The 19,527-nt window shown below is 38.4% G+C and overlaps 1 protein-coding gene across 1 annotated transcript in view; it reads right to left on the bottom strand.

Annotated features, from left to right (window-relative positions):
* The window catches only part of LOC133649218 (AF4/FMR2 family member 2-like), a 277,314-nt gene that overhangs the window by 207,066 nt on the left and 50,721 nt on the right, over positions 1-19,527 (bottom strand). The window contains exons 3-4 of the mRNA XM_062046050.1: positions 17,756-18,395; positions 7,312-7,703 (exon numbers count right to left, since the gene is read on the bottom strand). Coding sequence (XP_061902034.1) covers positions 7,312-7,703; positions 17,756-18,395 — 1,032 coding nt within the window. The remainder of the gene's footprint in view (positions 1-7,311; positions 7,704-17,755; positions 18,396-19,527) is intronic.

Here is a 19,527-nt window from a genome sequence, read left to right as displayed (position 1 = left end):
GTCGGGGTCCACTTAAATTGATTCATGATACAGATATATACTATCAGATATATACTATCATCATAATACAGTCATCACACAAAGGGGTCCTAATATGCAAAACCAACTTTTCTTACCTGTTGGTACTTGTTTTCGTGTATTAAGGATCCCCTTAAGACCTGAAAATGTGAAATCAAACCATGGAGGCATGGCAGAGATACCTATAAAAACAATCTTGCCTTCTTCAAAACTTGGTCCAAAACAGCTGTTTGGAATTTGAGACGATAGGGATGTATTTTGCTTTAGTTACGTCAGCCGATATCTCCATATATGGTAAAGGTCTACCTGGAGAGCTTTGCACGAGTTTGCCATTTTTATTCAGTTGTAGTCTAAAGTTGTAATCAATAAGTTTCTTATTGTCTCTCTATCCTCTTGTTGTGGCGCAGACTAGCTTGTAATTGCACATGCATGCTCAAATTGTCCGCTGTTGCTATTTTAATACAAAGAAGTACTTTCCAGGCTATAAGCCGCTTTTTTTCCTAAGCTTTAAACAAAACAAAGGTGCTGCTAATCTATGGATTTTTCTACGCGAACGGCTAAATTATGAAATGGATTAAGCAAAGACATCAAACAATCCACTAAAATAATCCACTTTAAGAAACTGTTCAAACTCAAAGTGTTTACAAAGTACAAGGATGAATGATCCCGATAAACATCTTGAACCTTATTAAAAAACGAGAACATCTTATTAATCTCATAAAGGATGAATAAATACATCAATGACTTGTCTGTTTTGTTTGATCAGCCGTTTTACTGCCATGTTACAGGCACTGTTCAGATATAAATGAAGTATGTAAAAAAACATTTACCAAAACTTTCTATATAAAGAACTAATTTCACAACGTACCTGTATAAATCTGTGGCTTATAGTCCGGTGCTGCTTACTATATGAAAACATATTTTTTTCTCATACAATTTAGTGGGTGCAGCGTATATACCAGTGCGGCTCTTAGTCTGGAAAATACAGTAGTTCGAATATGTATCTGTCAGTAGACTCCATATGAAAGCGCTAAATGGTTGACGAGGTGAAGACACAGTTGAAGGGGTCTTGGCCTGCAGGATGACTTTGGCACGTAAATAAGACCGCCCACAAAACAGTGCATTATGAAGAGACTGTCTGAAAGTGGCTTGAAGATGGTCTGTAAAACAAAATCTATGCAAAATGTTTACTAAAGAACCACCATTACATGTTATGTAGACCATAAGGAAGTGTTTTAAATGTAACAAAAAATCATAATATTACCCCTTTAAATGATGAATGCAATGTTAGTTATGTACAATGTTCGGCCGTACAATTACAGAGATAGTATATTAAAATTGGGGCAAATTTTTGTCAATTTGATTTGGGTCAAAATTTAAATTATATGAAAAGGTACTGGTAAAATAACAAAGTGTCTTGTTTATTCCGGGCAATACCACAAACGACCACCAAACAAAAGTCAAAAGCAGCAGCAAAAGCATACAGTTGTGTCACGGTGCCACTACACTGCAGGTGGCTGCATTCAATCACCATTCAGTCAGCACTCAACACACCTGTCGTTCCGGGCCAGGACGTAGTTTCCTGTTCCGTACAGTAAGCCGAAACGTCAAGATCTATGAGCACTCTCTCTCTCCATGTTTCCCAACCTCTGTGCTCATTGTGTGTTGTCCTGTGTCGTGTTCCCGCAGTCCCTCTTCGCTTCCCGGATTCAAGATGTGTGTCTTGTCTCCCTGGATTCCCTCTGGTCCCCTTGCTGCCTGCCTGGATCTCGACCTCTCGCCTGGACACGGACTCTGACGCCCCGCTCCGGCCCTCGACCTCACGTCTGCTCACGGACCTCCGAGCTTCACGGACCCCCTTGGACTTCCGCACCTCGCTCAACACTTCCGGTAACACTCATCAGATAATCGCTTCACATGGTCGCACACCAAACACATTTTGGATTAGTTTCACACTCCATACTTTTGTAATTATAATAAATAGAGCTAAAACTACAACCCTGCATTCTGTGCCGTGTTCTTCTCCCTGTGCTGTAACAAGTTGGTGAAGTTTCTACAGAGGTCCAATTGTGGCGCTCATCCCACAAATCTATCTCTTTCACACAAATAGGGGAATCCTTTTAAGAGGGAAATAAATGGGTTTTCCAACAGAGTGGGAGTATTTTTAAGAGGCATTGTTACAACAGAGAAATAAATGTTAATTCTGTTTTTATTTCAACTCTTATTCTTAATGTCTGGCGAGTGCGCAGTAACTCATTTTGCTGAGTATTACAAATGTATGCATGTGTGTCTGAGAGTAGATTTAGGCCTACTGTAACTTTGTGAGGAAAAGATCAATATTGTTATCACTCACACATGCACACACAAACACACATCCTTGAGAATAAAAGGCACAAATCGTTAAAGTCTATAGCGCTAAAAGAACGCTTTCACAGCAGTTTAAAGGCTTACTGCTTACACATATTTATACCCAAGCACAACTCCGCGCTAAATATTGAGGATCTCTAACTATTTAATGGCACCTAAAATAAGTATCGGTACACGTTAAATCAAGCATGTAGTTGTAGTGCTTAGTTGTTATTATGGGGGTTGTGCAGTCATGTGTTTGACAGTAGAGTTTAAGTTGTGAAACTCATGCAGTCTCTGTTTCTGTTTTTTTTTTTTGTTTCTCCACTCGGGCTGATGTAACAGTTGGTTGGGGGGCGCATAATAAATGAAAATAACATAACATAACATAACATGCAATGCATATTTTTAGTAGAACACATAGCCATAAAGTCGTGTACCATCTGTAGTGATGGCTGTTTACTGTAAAACTTGGTTTCATGCATACAGTACAGTGTATCCGGAAAGTATTCACACCTTTTCCACATTTTGTTATTTCTTAGCATTAGTCAAAAATGGAACAGATTCATTTTTGTCCTCAAAATTCTACAGACAATAGCCAAACAACTATGCGAAACGTATTTTTATTACATTTTGCAGATGTAGTAAAATTATAAAATCACATGTACATACAGTAAGTATTCACAGCCTTCGCTCAATACTTTGTTGATGCACCTTTGGCAGCATGTACAAAAATGTGCAAAAAGTGAAGCGCTGTGAATATTTTCGGATACACTGTAAGTGAGGTTAAAAATATCTACAAAACTACCACACAACAAAGGTTTGCAAAAGTCCTGTTTACAGTAACATTTATATTAAGCCATCTATATTCACTTGTGTTTTATTTAGCTCAAATTAACAGCAAAAAGGTACATTTTGCACAATCAAATCACAAAAGTAAAATACCTCATGTCTGAAAGCCATAAAAACTATATTCTACAAAAAGCCACAATACCTTTTGTTATGAAGGCGATAACAACATCAATACATGTGTGGGTGAAAACAATTAAAGCACATTCTGGCCTTTAATGGCTATACCTGCAGTTGTTGTCCTCCACTATGATAAAGTGTTTTAAGTCCTCTGTCTCCCCACATCTGACTGACTTTCTCCTTCCCAGCGCCATATGCTCCAAGCTCCATCTTGGGCTCATTTAGAAAGCAACACACACACACACACACACACACACTCACACACACACACACACACACACAAACACACACACACACAGCTTCATCAAAGCAAAGGAACAGCTGGTACGTTCGATAGGGATGACTACTCTCCTGTCACATTGTACACACACGTACACACACCATCAAGCCTGGTGTTTCTTGCCGTTTTGAAAAGGCAAATAAGTAAAAGATAAAGATGGAGAGCGGGTTGCAATAAGAGTGTCAGAGGGAGCAGGCTGGAAGGAGTTTGGTATTGTACAAATGATTTGACATAACAATTGTATTCAATTATAGTCCATCTGTGTTCACAAAGTGAACAAGTACCAGTAGTAGTACAACTCCATTTCAACATAATCCTGGTCTGCATGAGACATCGAGCTCCTCGTGGTACTGCTAAACTTAAATAAGAGTGTATTTGAACTTTTTTATGGCGATGCGTCATGGTGTGAAGTCATCATTTAAATAATATAAAAAGAAAATCAAAAACAGAATTAGCTATTTCTTTTTGTAATGCGTCCAGGGCTGCCGACTGTCAGAAAAATAAATGAAAGGCACATTCAACCTGATTTGTATATGTGTGAAACTGTTTTTAAACTATTTCACTCAAAACTGGGTTATGCAAGTTTTGGAGACATATAAACACGAGGGAATGAAATTCTTCTATTTTTTTTGTGCAAAATAGCAAAATTAACAGAATAAAATAAATATGTATTGTCAATAAAACAAATTGTTCCATCTTAATTTGACAGAATACAAATACATATATTCCCTTAACATAACTGTGTTGCTGGATTTAAGACAGTACAAATGCAATGTTGATGATATACAACAGAGATTGTCAAACTGTGGTACACGTACCACTAGTGGTACACGGGCTTCATCTAGTGCTACACCAAATAATCACTTGACTAAAGTACAATGTTTTATTTTCCTACATTCAAACACAGTGTTACTGTTCAAACTGTGTTTAATGTTACAGTGGCCAAAATATTAAATATACTTGTTAAATACAACCTCTGCTTTGTTTTAATGAATACTTAGGTTGAATGCTTTTTAATATTGGTCATTAAGGTGGTACTTAGAGAGCCATTTTTTGCTGAGGTGGTACACAATTTTGAGAACCATTGATATATAGGAAGGTGCTGTTTGTGTTGATTATTGTTTTGAGGACAAGATATGAATCTTATAATTACCACAAGAGAGCAGAGTTGTAAAATTAGACTTAAAGTGTTTACACTCTGTGAACATTTGATTTTAATTATCTTCAGAGCCGAATAGGAATACAAATCCTTAAGTTTTAAAAGTGGTTTTTTTTATTTAATTTTTTTGCTAACATTTTTCAATAAACGTCAGTTCTAATTAAACATATCAAACATGTTTTTATTTTTTATTATTTTGACCCTTTTGAATGCTTTTTGATCAGATAATGTTGCATGTTTAAATTAGTACAACGGTTAAAATAGATCAAATAAAACCTTACATGTTTGGTATTTTTGTTTAGAACTGAAGTTGATTGACAGATTTGAGCAAAAAAAGTAAATAAAAAAAAATATATATATATACAGTATAATTCCAAAATGTTTTCACCCTTTGAAAAATGAAGTACTTTTACATCCTAATTGGCTTTGGGGCATTGTTCAATAACTGCCAGTTACCTGTGGAAAAACGTGGACATTTATATTTAAAATAAATATTAACAAGAAGATCATCTTAGGAAAAAAATATCTGGCCAAAATACAGCAAAAATCACTGTAACGGACAACAAAGTCACCAGTTCCCCCTGAAGGTTAAATAAGCACACACTTTATAGTCCTGATAGCCATTTTAGACAAAAACGAGCTCTAATCTAACCCCATTGTGTTTTAAAAGAAAAAAATGACACTGACACTAAAAAAGTCCCATTTGCAGTCCGAAGACCAGAAATTGGGCGGAAAATAGCTAGCTTGGCTAGCTAACTGCCACCAAGCTGCCATCCAACGCAAAGAGAATAAAAGATGCCATAAAAGTAAAACAGCAATGAGTTTGATAGCTCTAAATCAGACTCACTGGCATCTATTGGATTAGTCTGTGGAAAACTGTCGTCAGTGGCATCCATTGACATTTTACAGACTTTGTTTTGATTCTCACGATAATGAGGAACAAAGTGTTATCCTTTTCGTCTCATACACCAACCCTTTTTCCTAAATAGGCTATGATGTCTTTTTAAAGGAATGTCTGGCAACCCTTGTTGTGTCTCAGTATGTCTCAGTGCTAAACTTTTTGACGAGCCTGTTATTATCTGAATCAATTAACGGACTTGTGTGAAATTATCTTTGTATATTTTACTGCCAACCTGGTGTGTGACTCATCTAAGCTCTCTGATTTTACGAGCCTGTTTTGTCACTTTATGCCACATTTCATTTACCTAATGATGACATATGTTCATTAGAGTACAATGAGCCACGGAGTAATTGTTTTTTGTCATGAATAAAACAAAAATGTGTACTTTGTGTGAATTAATTATTTTTAGGATTAGTCAAATATGTCATCAAACTGTTTCTTATCATTTTTGGTTAATCGTCAAGTTTTAAATGCTCTTCCACCCTTAATGTCCAGCACAGGGATTGTACAACCTCTGATGTACGCCGCTAATTTATTGTGCTCGGGAAGTCAAATGAACCTCTGAAATAGTAAATTAGTACTACAGTAGTACCTCAGCTCTCAAGCTTAATTGGTTGTGCGACAAAACTCTTAACTCCAATCACTTGTATCTCAAATCAACCTCTACCATTGAAACGCGCTTGCCCCCACCAACCACCACACTTTTAACATGTAACATGTTTTTCAAAAACAAACTTTGATACATTGTATAAAAACAATACAATATAATGAAGTGCAGACAACTACAGTACTTTTATAAAGTAATGTAATAATAATGTACATTAACCTTGGAGTGTGGACTTCTACGATATATCCTTCCAGGTGCTTCTCCGTCAAACAGACCATCAGCGGGTTCTCCATATTTTCATGGATAAATGCTCCGTCAATTAGATATTTTTTCAATATTCTTGGCTATAGCAGTAGACTCATTCTGCTTCAGTATGGTGCAGACAAGCAGGGATATGCTCCAATTGCTTTGGCAAGTTGGAGACACACTTGTCATGTTTTTCACGATTTCTTTTTTGAATTCAATGAATATCATCCACTCCTTCTTCCCAGCGCTGTCCTCCATACCCACGTTCTTCTTTCCCATGGTTAGAAAAAAAGTTATGTCGATCTCTAGCTATAAGCTCCAGGAATGCTAGCGAGTAAGACCAGATGTTTTGATTGGATCGTACATGGTTCACTGTGATATTTGCTACGCCAACTAATGGCGGGAAAATTGAATTAGTTGCAAGTTGCAAGCAAAGATGACAGTTTTTGCTTGCAACTTAAAGCATAACAATTAGCCGAGTGACAGCTCTTTTCTCAAAACAAGGTAGTGGTTCACACATCTGCAGCTGAAGTGGGCTCAAGTCCTGGTCATATCTGGTAAATGTGCTAAATTACAACCACTAAGTGATTGACTGGGAATCAGTGCAGGGTGTAGCAAGCCTAGTGAACCCATTATCATTCAACTTCAAACAGCATAAGCAGCACAGACTATTTTGGATCAATGTATCGTTCAATCAACTTTGCATATTCTTGTTAAAGCTCTCAGCTGACGATGTGCAGTTCATTTATAATTCCTGGCTAAAAAGTTAAAAAGCATCTTCTTACCTCAGCGGTGTGGTTCAGACTTAGTTTTGGCAGTTTATTCTTCATGTTCCCAGAGTTTCCACCATACGTTTGACCCCCGTTGAACCCTTCTGGTGCTACTAGAAGTGGCTTTAATTGTGGTGAGTCAATGGGCGCTTGGTCCTGGCCATCCATTGGGCGAACATATGCTGTTGGCTTCTGCTGCACTGCAATTGGCTTCCCTGATAGGCTACCAGGTGGAAAGGTAGCTGTGGGGGTGGTAAGACCAGGTACGGGTGTTGTTGACAAAAGTGATGTGGAAGCCAGCGGAGAGGAGGACATGGAGACGTGAGAGCTTGCTTCATTTTCTTGTGGGGAGCCAGACGTTTTGCAGTGGCCAGCGTCCATGGCAGAAGATCGATAATTGCCAGCATCTGAGAGTATGAAAGCAAAATATATTCAAGAAGTGACCAAAACAACCCGAGTTATTGAAGTATATTGAGCTATTTTCTGCTCCCTAAATCTAATCAGGGTCGAATGTATCCTTCCAGATGAGTGGGCCCATTCACAAAAAGCAGATTATTCGGCCTAGTGATTCACATATACAAAATATTGTATTACCGTAAAATGATTGTTAGGGTTTGGGTTAGAAACCTCCTAATGTACCTCAAGGAGTAGAATAACATTAGCAGCCTATGCAGTCATCTAGGACAATTGTAAAATGTATCATCATAATTGTGTGGGCATGTTGAGTTTGTTAGTCAGTAGATAATACACCCTTGTAGTTTTATAATATGCAATTATTGTTAATATTTTTATTAGGGATGTCCGATAATATCCGACTGCCGATATTATCGGCCGATAAATGCTTTAAAATGTAATATCGGAAATTATCGGTATCGGTTTCAAAATTATCGGTATTGGTTTCAAAAAGTAAATGTATGACTTTTTAAAACGCCGCTGTGTACACGGACGTAGGGAGAAGTACAGAGCGCCAATAAACCTTAAAGGCACTGCCTTTGCGTGCCGGCCCTGTCACATAATATCTACGGCTTTCACACACACAAGTGAATGCAAGCATACTTGGTCAACTGCCATACAGGTCACACTGAGGGTAGCCGTATAAACAACTTTAACACTGTTACAAATATGTGCCACACTGTGAACCCACACCAAACAAGAATGACAAACACATTTCGGGAGAACATCCGCACCATAACACAACCTAAACACAACAGTACAAATACCCAGAACCCCTTGCAGCACTAACTCTTCCGGGACGCTACAATATACACCCCCCGCTACCCCTTATACCCCCCGCCCCCACCCCCGCCGACCTCAACCTCCTCATGCTCTCTCAGGGAGAGCATGTCCCAAGCTGCTGTTTTGAGGCATGTTAAAAAAATTAATGCACTTTGTGACTTCAATAATAAATATGGCAGTGCCATGTTGGCATTTTTTTCCGTAACTTGAGTTGATGTATTTTGGAAAACCTTGTTACATTGTTTAATGCATCCAGCTAAGGCTGAAACGACGCGTCGACGTCATCGGTTACGTAAATACGTCGACGCCGTTTTTGCGCGTCGCATATTTACGTCACACTACCGTCATGGCGGACCGCAAAGCAGACGGTGCGAGCGAGGGGGAAAAAAATCACGCCAAAAGTGGTCAAAAGTGTGGGAGTATTTCAATACACGGCCTAATAATGTTGTTGTATGCACACTGTGTCGAGCGGAAATGGCCTATCATAGCAGCACAACAGCTATGAACGAACATTTGAAAAGAAAACCATCAACCATCAACTAGTCAATCGTCCGCGTGAGCATACGTTGTCATCATTACACAAAAACATGAATGTGTCATTTGTATCTGCTAGGGGTGTAACGGTACGTGTTTTGTATTGAACCGTTTCGGTACGGGGCTTTCGGTTCGGTACGGGGGTGTACCGAACGAGTTTCTAAGCTAAAGCTAAAGTCTTAACAAGCTGCTTTGCTCCTTCTGCTTCTGTCTCAGCACGCAGCATTGTCCCACCCACACAACCATCTGATTGGTACACAGAAAGCGTTATCAGCCAATCAGCAGTGCGTATTCAAAACGTTACCAGCCAATCAGCAGTGCGTATTCAGAGCGCATGTAGTCAGCGCTTCAGCGTCGAGCAGATAGGTGTTTAGCAGGTAAGCATCAGGCAGCGGACTCTCCCCAAATGATAATAAACACCTCCCAGTCACCTATTAGTAACATCACTATGAGCCCGTTGACCTTCTAGAAACTTAAACTGCAGCTCAGCTCACTCGCAGTCCTGGCTTGAGGTGAAGGCTAATTAGCTCTCAGTTCCAGCCACATCGACCCCTTCTGAGCGCCTTTTTTCAGCTGCTGGGAATATTGTAAACAAGAAAAGAACCAGAGCATGTAGACATGCTAACCTTTCTTCATTACAACTGTTAGTCACTCACTGGAATGAGTAGAATTGGTTATTGTGTACTGTGTTGGACTGGATGTTTATTTTGCACATTTTAAAAGCAATACTTAATGTTTACAGTGCTCCAGAATATTTAGATTGGCACTTTTTTGTATTGGATGTTTATCTTTATTTTTGAACATTTTAGCAAATAAGCAATACTTTCACTTGTGTTGAAATGTTTACACTGTTGTTACAGAATATTTCGTTTTGCACTTTTTTGTATTGGATGTTTATCTTTATTTTTGCACATTTTGAAGCAAAATAAGCAATACTTTTACTTTTGAAATGCTTATACAATTGCAGAATATTAAGTTTTGCACTGGATGTTTACTTTTATATTTGCACATTATAAAGCAAATAAGCTACTTTTAATTTTGTTAAATGTTAAAAGTTTTAAATGTTTACATTGTTACAGAATATTTTGTCATGTTGTTGTCAATGTTGACTGAGTGGCCATACTTCTTTTTTTTTGTAAATAAAAGCCATGCCTTTTGAAAAAACGGGCCTACATTTATTTTTTCATCTTCATTTTAAATAAAAAAATAATCGGTAAAAGGAAAAATAATCTATAGATTAATCAAAAAAATAATCTATAGATTAACCGATTAATCGAAAAATAATCTATAGATTAATCGATAGAAAAATAATCGTTAGCTGCAGCCTTACATCCAGCGTGGCATCACAACAAAATTAGGCATAATAATGTGTTAATTCCACAACTGTGTATATCGGTATTGGTTGATATCGGAATCGATAATTAAGAGTTGGACAATATCGGAATTTAGGATATCGACAAAAAAGCCATCATCGGACATCTCTAATTTTTATACCACAGTCATTTCAATGGCTAATATTTGAAAAACGGTTGATAAAGTTCATAAATGCACCTGAAACAGCAAAAGGGGTTCTGCAACAGGATGCTGTGACGTGCTGTGTGTTGCAGGTAAGGAAGTTGTGTCAAAGTAATGCATATAACTTGCAATACGGTTGCGAAACAGGAATGTATGAGCCCATCAAGAATGTTACTATAATACTGAATTATTGTGAACATGTAGGGATATGAAATGGTGTTGCATGTTATTAGCTCTAGGGGAAACTAGCATGTTATGCAGCTCTTGGTTACTAACATTATAATGTGTTCATGCATTGTATTAATGTACAACATTGCACATGGTTTATTACAGTTAGTGACAATGTGTGTTTATAACATGTGTTGGATGAATGTGAAGTTTTATCAGTGGACAATGTGCAGCCTTTGTCGTATGTTGTTGCTGCAATAGTCCCTGATGTGCTTGATGTTGCTGTAAGACAAACATGTTTTTAAAACATGCACCCTATGATTTATGTATGTCCATGTGTGCGACAATTCCAAATACCAAAAATTATTTAATTTACTATTAAACGGTAATTGGTGTCCTAAAATCTGGTGCACAAAAAAATGTTACCCAACGGCAAAACGAAAGAAGACGACGAGTCATTTAGTATATAGGAAAACTGCGGCAGGTGTTCCAACAATATTGTGACAACATTGCTAACCGTTTTCTTTTGGGTCACAATAATCTATAAGGCGACTGTCTGTTTCACTAACTTTTTGTAACCCACAAGAATTATCGTCTCTGGATTTCGTAATAACCAACAATTCCATTGACTTCAGTCCGCATCTTTAATTCCGCTGTGCTTAACCATGTACGCTGTATATAACACAGCACTTTGATGTGTATCAGTGTGCGTCAGTCATTACTAAGTAAGCCTGGGCCGATCGATAAATAAATGAATCCAACAATAAATAAAAATTAATTTGACAACTTTGCCATCATTGATATATTGCCATGTTTGTGTGTGTTTGTTTTCTTTGTCGCAAACAGGGTGCAACGGGGTTCACCGTGTCCATCGCTCTCAGCACCTGAGCATGTCAATTCAATAGTTGAATAAGGGGAAGAAGTGATCGTCCTGTCAGTAATAAGCAATCTTTGTCTCAGCAGGCAGAGGCGGGAGCGCTAGCATCATACACATAATACACTCACTTGTCGCTACTCACTAGTGAAAGCACCGGAAGGTAATACAAATTGGGTGGAAAAAGAATGATTGCAAAGCCTAACATCCGAAAAAACAAACATACAACCCATTGTTTCCAACGGGGCAAAAAACTGCACATTTTGGCACTACAAATTTTGCTAACAGAGACTGAAAGTAATTGTATTTTTTGTTATTTGTTTTAATATTTAATGATAATTAAAATTATTGACAAGTCGCCACCTTGTCAATAATTTTAATTATCATTAAATATTAAAACAATAGGGAATAAGCGGTAGAAATGGATGGATGGATAAAATTATTGACCTTCCAATTACAACGGTTAAAAAAAATAATGAGAACTCTAAGTTTATTGTGTTGAAAATGAATGATTGCATTATTATTAGTATTAGACACCATGATTACATTAGTGCTGAATTTGATCTCAAAATAATTCTGACAATAGTAACATTTGCCGACAATAATTTGTGGGATAAAAGATCCTCCAGGTAAAAGTATTATTGGACAAGGCCTACTGTAGTCCTTGAAAAAATCTGCACAATTTACGGTAAAATAACTGCAGCCGTGGTTGTCAGGAATTCACCATAAAAAATACAGTCATGATGTACTGAACCTTATGGTATGTTGATGCTGAACCCGTTAATTTTACAGTTGATAACAGTTTTTGCTGACAGTAAATGACTATGAAAAAAAATTGTATATTAGTAACCATCCATCCATCCATCTTCTTACGCTTATCCGAGGTCGGGTCACGGGGGCAGCAGCCGAAGCAGGGAAGCCCAGACTTCCCTCTCCCCAGCCACTTCTTCCAGCTGTTCCCGGGGGATCCCGAGGCGTTCCCAGGCCAGCCGGGAGACATAGTCTTCCCAACGTGTCCAGGGTCTTCCCCGTGGCCTCCTACAGGTCGGACGTGCCCTAAACACCTCCCTAGGGAGGCGTTCGGGTGGCATCCTGACCAGATGCCAGAACCACCTCATCTGGCTCCTCTCCATGTGGAGGAGCAGCGGCTTTACCTTGAGTTCCCCCCGGATGACAGAGCTTCTCACCCTATCTCTAAGGGAGGAAACTCATTTCGGCCGCGTGTACCCGTGATCTTGTCCTTTCGGTCATAACCCAAAGCTCATGACCATAGGTGAGGATGGGAACATAGATCGACCGGTAAATTGAGAGCTTTGCCTTCCGGCTCAGCTCCTTCTTCACCACAACGGATCGATACAGCGTCCGCATTACTGAAGACGCCGCACCAATCCACCTGTCGATCTCACGATCCACTCTTCCCTCACTCGTGAACAAGACTCCGAGGTACTTGAACTCCTCCACTTGGGGCAGGGTCTCCTCTGCAACCCGGAGATGGCACTCCACCCTTTTCTGGGTGAGAATATTTACAAAAAAAACAATATAATTTACAATAAAATACCGGGAGCTGTGTTTGCCAAGAATTCACCGTAAAACAAATTAGGGCCAATTTTGGCTTGCTAATCCGCCTATCCACTGGTGCACGTCTTTGGAGGTAGGAGGACGCAGGAGTACCCGCAGGGAACTGGCAAACTCCACACAGAAAGATCCCTAGCCCGTGAATCAAACACAGGAACTCCTCACTGTGCGGCACACGCGTTAACCACTGTCCTGCCCTTACACCAGTACTATTATCTGCAAAATGCCTGAGTTTCCGAGACATGAGGATTTTAACTTGAAAGTATTTGTACAACCTTTCACTGGACAACTCACAACATTGCCTTTGGCAACATGTTCCTTCAAGGGTGCTATCAAAAATGAGCCCTGAATGCTCCGTATCTCTTACATGGCTACTTGCAACCAGTTCCAACACACTTAAACACACAGTGTGGTACATGTCGATGCAGTTTACGATGAAACACATAGTCATAACACCTCAATGTCTGAAACGACTTGCCACGAATATACAAAAAAACATGTTGTTATCCAAAAGTTAACTCAGCTAAGTCTTTAACACAAACAATTAAGGTATGCTGTAAATGTTAATGTACAATCTGCAAAATTTTTAATTCAGACATAATACTGTACATTTTAGAGTATTTGCATGCTTGTGACATTGCAGTATATGACTAAAAACATTGTACAATTTGTCATTATTTTCACAGTAAAGTCATGTGTTTTCTATGTATTATAACCATAGTAATTTAAGTTATCTACTGTGTCTTGGTTTGCAGGAATCCACTGCATTTACTACTGTGATAAACTATTTTTTGATTTTACGGTGTTTTACTGTTGCTGTTTAACAATTGCTTGCTCTAGTTTTATGATCATCTACTACAGTGTAAGACATGACACTGATCATGTGGGTTTTTAGAGTAAGGGTCTTATTTAAAAACATTTACATAGGATTTCTACAAAAAATGTGTGTAAGTAAAAGAGCACAAAAAAAATTGCAAGCACGCAAAATTATTTTGAATTATGAAAGTGTGCATATGCCACATGTATACAATCTTCCTTTTATTTATCTACCATTTTCAACTATAAAAAGACAATTTAAAGAGGAACTGCACTTTTTTGGGAATTTATCCTATATTTCACAATCAAATGAAAGCAATCACAAAGGATGCATTTTTTTAATGCATTCTAACTTGTAAAAAATAGTAAATACAATTCAATGGTAGGTCTTCTGTTGCGCTCATAAAACTCAATAAAAAAAACATCCAAAATGTGCCAACAATACTTCATTTACATTTCTTAACTTGAATATAAACCAAGTATAAGTGATATTGTTATTATAAGCGCTAACGCAGACAAACTATTTATAGCGGCGCCAAGATCACAAGCTTTTTTGCCAATGTTGATTTGATCGACTGATGAGATGCTTCCTCGTTTCCTTGCTCGTCAAACTTTATTGTAGATCATGAATCATGCCTCTCACCTGGATAGTAGAGGAATGAAGACCTATTCCGAAAAATTGGTAAACTTTGACAGCCAATTTAGACCTGGCAATGGCGAGAACGACACGAACGGATGCTGGGTTTCCCCCTTTCCTTCGCGAGGATTATGAGTCATTCTTCATCTAAATGGGAATATATGAATATCCTAGCAGCTGGCATCCTAATGACAGCAGGCATTAAACCGTATGTGACATCCATCCATTTTCTACCGCCTGTCCCTCTCGAGGTCGCGGGGGTGGCTGGAGCCTATCCCAGCTACATTGGGCGGAAGGCGAGGTACACACTGGACCAACACAATGTTTTATTATGTTTGTTGGCGCTTTATGCATTTTTTAAATCAATGAGCCGCACATGCTTAACATTATCAAAATACGTAAGTATTAAATGTTATTATAAATGTGTCCATTACTACATTAAACTGTATATATACTTACATCATTTATATAAATCCTTAATGGAGGTGTTTGGATGTTTTTTAAGGGCTTTATAGGCAGAATACAGCGACTCCTATAGGCTCCATTGTAAGCGGACTTCTGATCGCATTTATTTACTTTTTCGAATGCATTTTTAAAAATTACATTCGTCGTCATGTCTTTCATAATGATTGTGAACAGTAGGCAAAATAAATTAAAAAACGGCAGTTCCCCTTTAAAGCAGGTCATCAATGGGCCTTTTAGGATCACTGCAAATCACCATAAAAAATATAATTTAGCTTTGCAGAAATTGAGGCACTTGTGCGCAACATGGAGATTTATAAAAGTAGATTTTTGTCACACTGCTGTGTTTTTCTGTGGTACAACCAACAAAAGAGAGATCTAATCTAAAGTGGAAGAAACAAAAAGAAATGCAAAAATACTCATTCCACTCTGTTGGTGCCACAGTTGGGAGCAATATGAGTGTGATTAATTTTACTGATCTTATTGAAGCGTACATTGGTGCAAATAGTAATGTTGTTGGAAAGTAAACATGATAATGGACTGTTTCCCTAGTAGTCGGTATATAATATAATTAACAGAATTATATTACTCCCGAATGACCAGTATCAAGACATTTTACAGCAATTACAATAATTCCCCTGCATCTGCGATATAGTTTAAACATGAACTAATGATACTGAAAACAGTTCTTTTTTGTTGTCTTGATTTTGTATCCTGCATAATTATTGGGACTGATGGTGACACTATTATTCATAGTGAAATAAATATTATTGTCGATCACCTCAGTATACTGTTAATGTTGATAAACTGATCGACGCTGCCTGGTCAACAAAGTTCACAACCGAGATTTGATGAAGCAAATAGTCAAGAGACTCTCATTGGATAATTACTGCACGGGTGATTTTGTCTCAGCTGGCAGCAAATTATTGAACTGACTGATACAGTCGGTAGCTTCTCATTTGTTCAACAACAATGTGGAAAGACACATCCTGAAGAGATGTTCATCCAACTGTATGCATGGATCAAGTGTGAGAAAACTGCGGAAACTACTCAAATCAGGTTGGAAAAAGAACTGTCAGATGCATAATTAAAAAGTGGAAGGACAGCTTGTGCAGCATTACGAATCCTACCTTCATTAGTACAAGATCTTGGTGAAGAGTGAATGTAGACAGATATAAGTATGCCATCGTAGAAGTTTGTAGAACTGATGCCACAATAAATGTGTGCCTTAAAAACACTACCAAAGGCAGTTCAACTAAATATTTGTGTGTTTTGAAATGTAACTGTATGTAATGTAACTTGTCATGAACGTTTGAAATAAACTAAAACAATATTATTACCATACAGTAATTACTGTATGCTGAAGTAAAGGAGTACATGGGCCTGTTGTACCGTGGCCGCAAGTACAGATGCTTTTTTCCGTCAGGTAAACATGTCATTTACAAAAACAACGGCATAAATATAAATATAAAATAAGTAGCCATGGAAGTTCAATGTTGTTTGAATCAAATCAAGAACCAACTACACCCCCTATCAAAAAGGCAAAATCGTTCAATCTGGCTGGAAAGCAGCAAACCTAACTTGGAGAAGTTGACTCAACATGGAAGCCATTTGTCATCAAAGCTCACCTGTCAGCATTTACACACAGCACCAACATTTGGAACAAATTGAAGTTATAGAAGAAATGTCAAAATATAATACAAGTATTTGAGGCTGCTTAGGGAAAAGTTATGTAAGTTTAACTATTGCATCTGATTGCCTATAACTGTGGTGCGTTCAAAGACCCTTGTTTAAAGTTTGAAACAGAGGTGTCACTAGGTGTTAAAGACTGGGTGAGCCTAAGTAACCCCTAGGAGATGCGGTAATGATAATTCCATCATACTAATAATGACTTATTATTATGATTGGTATCATCCGCTGATGATAATCTACTTTACACTCTGAATTAAAGGAAATTGTGACATATTTATAATCATATTTAACTAAACAATGACAAGTTATATGACTTATATTCTGACCACTTTTTGAAAAAAAATGTGTTTTGAAAAAAAACTAATTATTTAGGGGGTTTATATAGATGTGTTCGAGATATTTTAATTCTATCTTTAAAAAGTCAAAAACATTATCAATGTTTTTATTTGTTTCAAAAAGCTAATTTCAACCAAATCCATAGAATAATTATTTATTTAGCGCATGTAAACAAACCAAGTGTGTATGAGACGACAACTTTGGGTTTAGAGTAGGATGTGGGGCCCTTCAGAAGTCTTGTGTATGGGGGCCCAGAACTTGGTGCGGCGCCCATGATTATAAGCACATGCTGAGAACAAATGATTTGACTGGTTTTGTGATGAAGCAGATCAATAATTTAGATATAATACAAAGTGGGATTAAAAGTGTGTGCTACGTTTGGCCTCATTTCATCACATCTCCATTTCAGTCTCACCACCTGCAAAATACACTTGCGTGTTTGCATTCAGATAAACATATAGTTATCTTTTAGAAATCACAATGTTGGCATTAAAAAGTAGCGTACACAACTTTCAGGCCCTGTTTTGTTCATCTTATCAATGAGAATGTTCATTTATACACGATTCTTAATGACCGTGCTGATCAACAACATAAAGTCTCCCTGCAGGACTAACCTGGGAGAGGAAGTGCTTTTGAAGGGTGGGAAGAATGCCGTCTTCCAGATGAGGCGGAAGAAGAAGAAGAGGATGAAGATGACGAAGAAGGGCTCAAATCTCTTTTCAGCCCCAGTTCATCTTTCAGTGAGCTGAAAAGCTCATCGTGTCTTTGGATTTGCTGCTCCTCAAACGTTTTCCCTCTTCCATTTGCAGCTCCCGGAGCCTGACTTTGGCCTTGGCCCAATCCCAGAAGAAGACTCGTTGTGCTGCTTTGTGCCTGGCATACTTTCGACCACTCCACCGAACTCCGAGACTTCTTGGAATTCTGATGCGGCACCGACTGCGAGCTTGATGACACCGTTGTCGATGTGGGAGGCTGCATGGTCTTGGAGGATGACAAGGATGCACTTCCGAGTCTTTTCTCACCAACTCCCTCCGTTCCGCCCCCCTCGGGTCCGGTATTTAGGCTTTCGTTAAAAAACTGGGACTCTGTCGTGGCTGAGCTGGTCGGTGTTTGCATGTTGTTGTTGACACTGCTGCCTTTGGGGATCCCCACCAAGTGGCTCTGGTTTGAATGGCTGGTTAGCAGGTCTTTCATTTCTTCATAGGAGCCAAGTGTGTTCTGGACCCGACTTGCCAACGCATCTCCTTTATTCGTCTGAAAGTAAGGCAGAAGAGACAGGAGGGAAGAAAAGTGACAGACAGGAGTATTAATTACGTTTCCATCCATCCATTTTATTTCTAAGCATCTGATGAAAGGCCTCTTTACTCATTCAGAGAGGAACAGGAAGAGATGAATTGGTTGACCACTGATCAGGCACCCAAGCAAGATGATTAATTAAACCAGTGCCATCCTTAAGAGGGTCCGGTCCAGGTTGGAGCAGTAAAACTAATGGAGCAGGAATCATTATTAGCCTGACCTCAGGTTCTCCAGCAATCATCGCTTAGAGGACAGTCAGGCTTCCACTGATTTATGATCCAAAAGCCCCTACAGCTGCGGTTATGTGCTCAGCTCAGATGTACCCCAGGATAGTTAAGAGTTTTTGACAGATTATTTTATGACGAAACTCCCTAGTTTCATCATCTGCCATTTCAGCTGCAGATTCGTTTAGAAAAGGCAGCGACTTAAAGAGCAGTAGCTGTTCTCTGATGTGTCTTTTCAACTGCGTATTGCAAAGAGTCATCATCAGCCAGAAGTGAGCACAGCTAGAGTTAATAATTTAATGAAGACATGAAATGGCAGACAAAATATGTGGTAGTGATATAAAATAATGATGCTCTTGTCAATCTCTGGTTATATGCTCAACAAGTATAAAAATGCAGCTAAGAGTATAAGGCTCACTAAGGGACTAAGACTGTTTCATTATCAATTACAACCAAATACAATTCATTGTATTTCCAGGTGATCATAAATTAAAGATGACATGAAGTTATTTGTACTGTAAATTCTCTAGCGATTAAAAATAATGGTTGTGTTTTCTGTAGGTTTTGTTGCTGTCAACAATCTAATACAGTAATAATATAGGCAATGAACTACAGAGAGGTCTAATTGCTGAATTCTACAGTCATGTGTGTGTGTGTGTGTGTGTGTGTGTGTGTGTGTGTGTGTGTGTGTGTGTGTGTGTGTGTGTGTGTGTGTGTGTGTGTGTGTGTGTGTGTGTGTGTTTGTGTGTGTGAGCTGTAAACACAAGCTTGCAAATTATCCCCACAATTGCATTTGCTCTAACTGAATACAATTTAACCATGATTGCATGATAATTGTTACTATTACTATTGCCCATTCAATGTAA

This window comes from Entelurus aequoreus, linkage group LG04 (assembly GCF_033978785.1).
Source record: "Entelurus aequoreus isolate RoL-2023_Sb linkage group LG04, RoL_Eaeq_v1.1, whole genome shotgun sequence".
NCBI classification, from domain to species: Eukaryota; Metazoa; Chordata; class Actinopteri; order Syngnathiformes; family Syngnathidae; genus Entelurus; species Entelurus aequoreus.
This window is presented reverse-complemented; position numbering and strand designations above follow the sequence as displayed.